Source organism: Diuraphis noxia, unplaced genomic scaffold (assembly GCF_037042655.1).
Source record: "Diuraphis noxia isolate RWA-SAM2 unplaced genomic scaffold, SU_Dnox_SAM2 contig0003, whole genome shotgun sequence".
In the NCBI taxonomy this organism is placed as follows: Eukaryota; Metazoa; Arthropoda; class Insecta; order Hemiptera; family Aphididae; genus Diuraphis; species Diuraphis noxia.
In genome coordinates this window covers 63672902-63683114 of record NW_028301713.1, presented here as the reverse complement: position 1 = coordinate 63683114, position 10213 = coordinate 63672902, and the positions used below count along the sequence as shown (strand labels likewise).

Here is a 10213-nt window from a genome sequence, read left to right as displayed (position 1 = left end):
TGATAATATAAAACATTTATTAACACATTTTTTAAACATTTATTAACCTAACTGGATACAAGTTTTGAAAGTTTCTTTTTGGCTTTATTAATTTTATTTTATTTTTGATTTTCAACGTATGTAAATTGCCTCATATGCATTGTTATATATATATCGTGAAGATATCTGTTATGATTTCATATTTATGAATAGAACATGAAAATGTCAGGCTTGTTACATGAAAAAAAATTCATTATAAGTATTTTCAAAAACATCACCAGCACTTGCATGTTTACAAAAGCAATTTTCCAATACTTTTAATATTTTATATAATTTACCACTAGGATGAGTTTTTTTTTTTTTTTTTTATTAAAAGAAACTTTGTAAACAAGGATGAGTTAAAAATCTTTTATTTTTTAAATTTACCAACTCTGATTCCATACCTAAATTACTATCACACTTTAAATTTTTTATGCATACCTCACACTTAGATTATTTGCGTAGTCGTCGAGCTAAGTACTTGCAGATTTAATTAAAAACTAACATTAACATTAAAAATAAACATTTATGAAAGAAATAATATTAAATTAACTTTACCCTCCTAAACAGTAAATATCATGACAAATAATATTATAATAATAATATATAATTTGTCATGCCAAATATCCAATAATTCGCGGGTAAATGTTTAAAGATAACATTGATTATAAATAAAATTGTTTTTGGCCGTAAGAACGCTATATAGCTACTATTCTCACACAAACCATCAGCTGTTTATATGCGAGAATCTTTGGGCATCATTTCTGTTGTGTAGTTATAACACTTATAACTTATAATAGGTAGTTTCGTAACCTATCTTAAGCCATGGATTACTCTCATGACTGCACCTTGATTAGGGTACCTTATCTAGCTGGTATAAGAAGTCAGCACGGATATCTTAATCCGTGGAAGTCAGTGATTTACAATACATAATTCGACCATTGAATATTGATTAAATATACAATAATATTAATATTTAATACATATGTATATTTAATCAATGACCATACCGCACTATTGCACCAAGGTGTCACTGCCCACTGGTCTGGTACAGTTCCTGATAATCGTCCTATTGCAGGCTGGACGGTGTATAATAGCAGGCTGATGACAAGGTTTATAGATTAGTTTCTAATTACCTTGAATAGATGAAATCACGGACTAATATATGGATGTATATATATATATATATATGTATATAATATATAAAATATATACAGGGTGATTGATTTATCAAAGAACACTCATTATTTAAAAAAGTATTGACTTTTTAAAAATATTTTTTTACAAAGTTTCAAGTTATTAAAAAACCAACTTTTTTATTAAAAAATAATATTTTTTAAATATTTTTTATCCTTATCATTTTTTAAGTTTTTTTCTTTTTTTAATGACAACATAGTTTTAATTTCATATTCCAAAGCAGTATATTTTTCTAAATATTTTGATTCATAAAAATCGAATTTAGGACGAGTAGTTTATGAGTTATAACTTATAAGTATTTAAAGTTTAGACAAGCAGAGTAGTGAACAAACATTTTGCGGGATAACCCCGTACCACTCCACTCTGCCAATCTAAACTTTAAATATTTAAAACTCATACACTACTCGTCCAAAATTCGATTTTTATGAATCAAAATACTTAAAAAAATATTATGTTTAGATAATAATTATAATATAATATAATTCTAATATAATAATAATATATTATATATAATATATATAGAAATATATCTTAGTCCCTGGATAAAACATAAAATCTACCCTTATCACTGATATATAAAGATAATAAAATATTTAATGATTAATGATTATTGTGGTACTTAATACTTATCATGATAATGATAAGATGCACGAGCAAGCTCCAGTAGCCTGCTCGTCCAATTATCAAATATCAATGCTGAATGCACCGAGTGCAAAAATCTGGCGTAGTGCATTGAGGTGAAACATAAAAAAGTCCACTCTGTATATATTAATTATTAATCATGCCGATAAAACATAAAAATTGCACCGGTACAGTCAGTGCAGTGTGGTGAAAATGCTATTAGTCCGTGCCGTTAACAAAATTGTTATCACTTATGAGTTATGACCTATACAGTGATTACTGATTATTATTAATATTTTATTTTTCTACGAAATAATTTTATACATATTATTCTTTTTCTTCTTAAAAATGAAGTATTTTCATAGTTATATTCTTTTTCATATTTCATCTATAAAATAGTATTCAATTTCCTGCACAGTCTCACGGCGCTCAGCTAGCAAATTGACCACCGTCAGATTAACCGTTTTTATTTCATCAGTATCGACTTATGAACTTCAGTGTTATAATATTTCATAAAACTCCGGCATGGTAGTGGAATTTTCACCTTTAGGAACATTTTATGTGGTTGAAGTCAAGTGACCAGAAGGATAAGTTAACAAATTATAGTCATGATGAAACGAATGACTAAAAAATTGTGTTTGTATTTGGTGCTGGCTCTACTCATAGTTTGCTTGTTTAATATCTTGACATCCAAGAACAGTGGAACAGAAATCGATGTGAAGCAATATGACGGTAGTTAAAAAAACATCAATATCGAGTAGAAATCCACTAGTTGATTATATATAACCTTTTTCATTTTTCAGAAATATTCAAGATTTTTTACAAATATCCTAATGGTAAGAAAACAAATTGATAACAAAGTTGCCTGCAATTAATGTTATTAAACTCAAGATGAAATCTTATGGTTGAATAAATCTATTCAGTACCTACTATCTTTATTTATAGTTCTTAATATTTGTAGATAATGATTTGAACGGTCCAAAAGTATCCATGGATAACACAGATCTTGTGAGAAAATTACGAGAGAAATACCTAGTCAAACCTATTGAAGAAAATAAAGGCCGTAGAAATCGTTATAATTTAAATGACATGTCGTTAAGAGATCCATCTATGGGACAAGCTGCTGAAATAACCAAGATCATCGATTATACAGTAATAACACATGAATATAAAAAATTTGAATGGTTATTAATAGTTAATTTTAATTTTAGAAAGGAGGTTTTTTTATTGAATGCGGAGCTTTGGATGGTGAAACAAGATCTAATACATTATACTTTGAACGTTATTATGGTTGGACGGGATTGCTTATTGAAGCAGATCCTTTAAATTTTGTGAAAATGTTAAACAAGGGTCGTAGAGCATATTTATCACCTACTTGTCTTAGTGTCAATCCTTATCCTGAAATCGTAAGTTTTAACAAATTGATATTTTGTATATAATATTGAAATTTAGTAACTATAAGTTGATGTATTAATAATAATAATAATTTTATTTTGTGATAAATGGTTATTGTATTTTATCTTAAATAGATACACTTGTGTTATTTTGTTTTCTTAGGTTTCTTTTCTTCAACGTAGTAATATGGGTCGAATAGCAAATGATGAGGTTGTAGAAGACGAAGTAATATCCAATGATTTTGGGGAAAAAAAGTCATCTGTTGTTAATGTACAATGTTTTCCATTCTATACATATCTATTAGCATTAAATGTAACAGTCATAGATTATTTCAGCTTAGATGTCGAAGGTTCAGAATTGAATGTATTAAAAACTATTCCATTTGATAAGATCGATATAAGAGTAAGTTCAGTATTAGGTAGATGCTACACCTGCATATTGTGTGGTTTTTGCTTTACAAATGTAAAACACGACATAAATTGGATTGTAAGGAACAGAATCACTCGGGCAGTTGTAGTAGATAAGAGTACAAACTAAGGTGGCATATATTTGAAAACATAATTTGTAAAATATTGTTTTTATTCTATCACTTACACAAAAAAAGTTCTTATTGTTTCAAAATACATTATTTTTTGTGTTTTTCCAACTTGAATAACTCTTTTTTAGTTTTGGTATTTAAAAATTAAAAACAACATTTCACAGCCAAAGTTCTCCTTTTTAAGTGGTGAAAATTTTGTTTCTTTGTTTATGCCTTCTTGTTTCTTTTCTGCACAAAACAGTTTTTTTTATTGTATATTTGAAACAACAGATACATACAATACATGCGGATGTAGCATTGTCTTAATGTTATTAGTATAACTATTATGCATAATAAGAAAAATTGACTTATATTTTTTTGTTATAGACTTTATCAGTAGAATTTTTCCATGTAAAAGAAGGTGACGATGGTGTAAGAACATTTTTGGAAGATAAAGGGTATATAGTAACTGGAAAAGTAACGAGGCAGGATCGATTAGCTAATGATTACATATTTGCAAAACCATCAGTGCTAACACAAAATCTATCATTTTATGTAACCTAATAAAAAAAAAGGTATGCAATTTATGAATTGGCTATAGACTGAAGTGCCTATTGAAATATTAAGTTTTGAAATTAAAGTATTTCATGTTTAATCAGGATGTGTAAATACATTTTCAGATTGTATTAGTTATTTATTACAAAATATATATTAACATGAGTCATTTATTTTGTTATATACTCGTAGTTGTTATGGCATTTAAAAATTCTAATTAACAATTACAGAAATTTCCACAACTATTTTTAAATTTAGTTTTCCATTTGAATTATATTTTGTAATTTCATGTTGGAAATGCCGAGCAATGAAACTTATACTATCAACAAAAATATGTTTAAAACTTATTATGATAAAGACTCATTATCTCAAATAGTATCATAATTTGTAACCCTTATGTAATGTTTTTTTTCTGGCATTGCCAATCATAAGTTTTGTTCAGATGATTATATTTTAAGTCTTAACAAAACTATTAATATTGTAGTTGCTTCTTAACAATTTCATTTATGAGAGTTATATGACTTGGATTTTATACTACAAATTTTATCTTAACAAACTGTATGCTACTTTTAAACCTTAGCAGAATCTCAACAAATAAGAATAACTTCTTGTATTCTTTTCTTTAGAAATTAATAGATCATTTATAAAATGTATTTTTGTATTTTTTTAAAGAAAATATTTTATTTTTTACTTATTTAATTTAATGATACTTGTGCTGAAGTTAGAAGAGTGCTTAGTCCCATACAGTCTCAATATTCTGTTGATAATTGCTCTTTAATTCTTAAATTCTTATATTAAAAAATAAAATAATATTTAGTTTATCACGCAACAAATAACACAATTTTTTTGTGAATAGAAAAATATGCTACTGTTAAAGTGTATTTACTTGTCAAACCTATTTTCATTTTATTTCATTTAAAATATGTTTAAAAAGTATTTTTTTACATTTTAGTTTTAATAATGTCATGTACTGAACTATTATTAAATGTTTGAACATAGATTAAGATAGGTATTATTTCTATAACCTGTATTTTTTTTGCCTATACATTTGTTTAATTATTCCACTTCTATTTTTTATAATACTTCTTAAATACCTGACTAGATACTCTTCAATCTTCATTACTATTTATTAATTAATTTAACCCCTATGACATCAAACAAAATGTTTAGATTCAATATTAAGTATCATACTCATTTATTTTTAATACATTTAATAATATATTATTCACTTTGTATTTTAATGTTTATACATTAGTGTTGTTATTTGTTTTTATAGTTTTCTGAATTAAATACATTTACAAGACACAAATTTATTTTAGATCAGAATAATTGTTTTTATTTATAAATCAATAAATCATTATTATATTTCTACACATAGTTATATTAAAATGTAGTTTACTCAATTGTCACACTCATAGCACAAATACAAACACTAAAATACTAAATTTTATACACGCCATTTTTTATTATTGTTGATATTTTTAGAGTTGTGAAAATGGTTGACAGTTTTATAAATATAACAAGAATTAAATACATTCTAATTGACCAAAGATTAACAATGAAATGCTTTGTTTGTTAAAATAAGAATTGCAGTAGAGGTGTTTTACTGTAAAAATCATAGTTACAAGTTACAATACTGGTATAGTTCATCAATTTAAATAAATACATTGGTTTATTAATTGAACATAGGTAAAACATTTTAAAAATTCAATCAAACTTAACGTTATATTATAACATATTTTGTTGGTAAATTTTAATTTAATTTATGTAATTATAGGCACATAACATAATACATTATTTTCATATTTAATGTAAATTACACATGAAGTGCTAGGATGATTTTTATTTGTATAACATAGACTTAAAATTTTGAAATTTTTGATATAATATTAGTACCTTATAAATCTAACTAATATAACAGTATTAAGTAATTTTTATTTTAATCTGGTAGGACTAAATTAAGAATATTTTCATCTTAAAATATGTAAGGCCAAACTACCATTCCCCAAATAATCTATGATTGTTATGTGAATAATGTCTAACAAGTATCAACGCAATACAATATTATAATAGTTTGATTAAATTAGGATACATTCTTAATATAATTTAACTTTATCTTCGACAAAATTCTCTTGACTTTTGCAAATGTTAGTATAATTATGTAATCATCAACATTTATTAGCTTCTTCTAATCCACTAATTAAGCTTATTATTTTAATAAGTGGTATTTTGTTTTTCAAAAAAAAGATTTGTTTACCAAAAATTTAATTTACCTAACCTATACTTTCTATCATACTGTTATTGAGTCTGTTATTTGGAATAAAATTGTTTATGTTATGTGGTAAATTGATTTTAGTGATTCAGTTTTAAAGTGTGCAATTAAATACATACCATATAGTGTAAAAGAAATAGTAATGCAAATTATGAATTGGAAGACTTGTAGGGTCTGAATTTGGGATGGCTTAACACATCTTTGAAATTAACTTCCCCCTACCAACAAATGTTGGCCAAGGGTTTTTAAAATTTCTTTGTTTGGAAGTAATAACAGGATTGGGAGGAATGTAAATTGCATCTTATTAGCGCATGATTGCAACCTGTATGACCGTATAATAGTGTTTATTGTATAATATTATTAATCTAGTGTTACACTGTTACCGTTTGCCTACGACAGTAATTATTAAATTATGAAATACAATATTTTAATTTATTCAGAAGGGCTAAAAAATAATATGCATATAGATATAAATAAATGTATATTGGTGTAGTTGTAGTGTATAGAGCTTTTTAACTTTGAGACTACTTATCCTACAATAAGCACCAAATTTTGCACTTATTTATTGAGATTGAGTGTTTTTCAATCTCTCAAATTACTAATGGTCAACTTAGTCCGACATGCATTGCTATTAAGATTTTTTTTTATAATAAAAGTTATATTTAGTTAATTGTTTGTTATTCAATAAATACATTTTATTATACCACATGTTCCAAGAAACAGGATACAGTTTATCACTCATTACTCTGTCAATTCTGTTTGCAGGACATTAAACTAGATTGATCAATCACAAGTTCCTATGACTTAAATTTTTTTTAACTTTTTTAAATGGCAACCCTTATTTTAAATATAATATTTGGATTGATTGATTTCTTCAAGACATTTTGATAAATTGCCTTTTTTTATAAAATCAAAATCATCTAAATTATAGGTATAGGTATAATTTAAAAATCTTATTAAATTAAATTTTTTTTTTAATTTTTTGTATTATTTACTTTAAAGCACCCTATTGTAACCAAATAAATAAAAAATAAATTATTTACTATCTGTAAATTATTATTTCATTTTATTGTTACACATGTTCGAAAATGTCGATTTAACTACTTACAAATTCTACACAACGGAGGAACTTTCGAACAATTTATTGATTAGTTTATGTTTATAATTTCTGTTAATAAAAATCTATAGTATTGTTAAAAAAAATAAGAAATTTAGAATTTTGTTTCTTAAAAATACTTATTTAAATTATGTTATTTTATAATTGTGTAATAATAAAATGTAATTAATAAATAGTAAATAATCCGAACAATTAAAAATAAATAAATAAGTATTCAAATTTAATAATATTTTTAAATTATACCTATAGCTTTAATTTAGCCAATTTTGAGTTTACAATATAAGTTAATTCATCAAAATTCATTAAAAAAAATCAATCAATCCGAAAATGATATTTTAAATAGGGGTTGCCACTTAAAACAAATGAATTTTTGTTGCGCATGCGCAAAATATATGGGTTAAAACAATTTTAAGTCATGGAAATTTATGATCGATTAGTTTAGTTTAATGTCCCGCAAATAGAATTGAAATATATTTACAGGGTAATGAGTAATGAAGTGTACCCTGTTTTTGGGATATACGGTATATTATATAGAGTTCCGATCTTTGGAATTTCCACAACCTTCATCGACAATGCACAAATTCCATCTTCTACGTAAACTAAACATCTGGGTTTAATTCTTGAAGAACGTCTTACATGGGGTCCCCACTTAAAAAACAAGCGTAAAGCTCTCAATACTCGAGACTTCACCTTCTTAGACCCTTACTCCGCTCAAAGCTCTTATATTAAAAACCAAAAGAACAATATGTATGGCTCTTTTAAGACTCATGTGTGGTAAATATGGTCTATGGCATTCAATTTTGGGGATCAGTCGAAGCATTAAATACTAGAACAATACAGGAATTCCACTCTATCTTTACGATTAATATCAGGTGTTCCATAGTATATTACTAATGAATCACTTCGTAAATACATCTGAATTCCAACGTTAAATAATCTTGCTATGATCACCTAAAACACACCCAAGACATTCAGTACTCATTCAAATTCTACAATCACTCAACTATTATCCAATCAAATTCCAGGTAATCCATCCAGTCGCTTGAAAAGGAACTGGCATAAACTATAGAGACCTACTTTCTTCTTAAATTGCTTTTCACGGGGTGTCGCCACTGGTGACTTCCCATTCCCGTCAATCAAATATCATCAAATTTACTTGTCGTATAACATCTAAATTCAAATAGTAAATATAAAAACGTTGTTTCAATAAAAAAAAAAAAATTATAGAGTTACACCACCAATTTCGAAGAAAGTTTAAAGGGTTGGTACTTATTTTCTTTCATGGCACTTTCTTTGTAGTATTGAGAGGGTTACAAAATGTTTTAGGTATGTTTTATTATGTTTACTGTGTTTAAAAAAAAAAAAATATTAGGAAACATAATTTATCACTTGTATTTCTTTTTGATAGAAATTTTAAGCGAATAACAATATAGAATGGCAAGTCTATACTACAATTTAATTGTTTTTTCTTCGCTCTCGCGACGTCGACGTGCAACAAACACGCATGCACAATAAATGCACGACGGATCTATCGTTTTTCTCCATCGACTGGAGAAATAATAAACTACATTATAAACTTAACAATAATAATTATGAATCGATAAACGCGCCGCCGTTGAATTTGCATCCGTATTCACGTGGCCGTCGTCGTTGTTGGCACAGCCACCGTAGCCGCCGCCGCAGCCGCTGATGCCGAGTTGCAGTTCGGCTGACGTACGCTCACGTACACCGGCCGGTACAAGACGATCTGTTCGGTTTGCGACCCATCGTAAACATGTCCACCGAGCAAAAACTCTGGTCCGATGTACCTACCGCCCTCCACGTGGTCGCACGCAACACCTGTGTAACGATACACACAAATATTACAAATATTGGTAGATTCTCGGTGCACGTGTATATAGTAATTGTTGTTGAAGCTCTAATCGTAAATACTGTTCGTTTGATTTTTTATTTTTTATTTGAATTAAGCCTCGGCAACTATGGCGTTTGATTTTGTCTTATCATTTATATTGTGTTATATATAATATGTGTGTCATTATTGTACGCGAAGCTATGAGCTTATCGGTCACCTTTTTGTATTTTCTCTTTTAGTCGCGATTTTAACTCGATATAATAACGTGTGCGAGCGACTCTGAAATTTCAATTATTTGATATAAAAACAGTCATTATTTAAAAGGTGCGTTAATTCATTTATTCATAAATACAGTCCACGTCAATCCGAAACAGTTGTTATGTTATTTCCATTATACATTTAACTTTTTTCCGATTGAAATGCGCTTCAGTTTAAAAGGAATAAAATGGTCGAACAATATTCTAATCGATTGACGGAGTAATTATATAATCTAATATATTCTATTGGTATATAATGTGAGGATAACACATAATGTGGCCTCTCGTACCCACGTGGCTACGTGTAATCTGACACTGTGCGGTTAGGTATATAATTTACTTATTTTTTTTTTCATTTTTATTACGTTCCATCATATTATAATTTATAGACGATCTATAATATATTATAATA

At 27.0% G+C, this 10213-nt stretch overlaps 2 protein-coding genes across 4 annotated transcripts in view; one reads left to right on the top strand and one right to left on the bottom strand.

Moving 5' to 3' along the window:
- The first annotated feature begins 1932 nt into the window (after positions 1–1932).
- S (EGF receptor activation regulator Star) lies at positions 1933–4484 on the top strand. The gene is made up of 6 exons (XM_015509761.2): positions 1933–2568; positions 2640–2672; positions 2798–2988; positions 3048–3242; positions 3394–3633; positions 4136–4484. Exons 1-6 carry the CDS (start codon positions 2445–2447, stop codon positions 4310–4312), a joined length of 960 nt encoding a protein of 319 aa, XP_015365247.2. The 5' UTR covers positions 1933–2444; the 3' UTR covers positions 4313–4484.
- Positions 4485–5612: 1128 nt separating this feature from the next.
- The window catches only part of LOC107162731 (arrestin domain-containing protein 3-like), a 105185-nt gene continuing 100584 nt past the window's right edge, over positions 5613–10213 (bottom strand). For all 3 annotated transcript variants that reach the window (XM_089223005.1, XM_089223006.1, XM_089223007.1), the window contains one exon: positions 5613–9531. In XM_089223005.1, the coding sequence (XP_089079131.1) occupies positions 9326–9531 (206 nt within the window). In that variant the 3' untranslated portion in view covers positions 5613–9325. The remainder of the gene's footprint in view (positions 9532–10213) is intronic.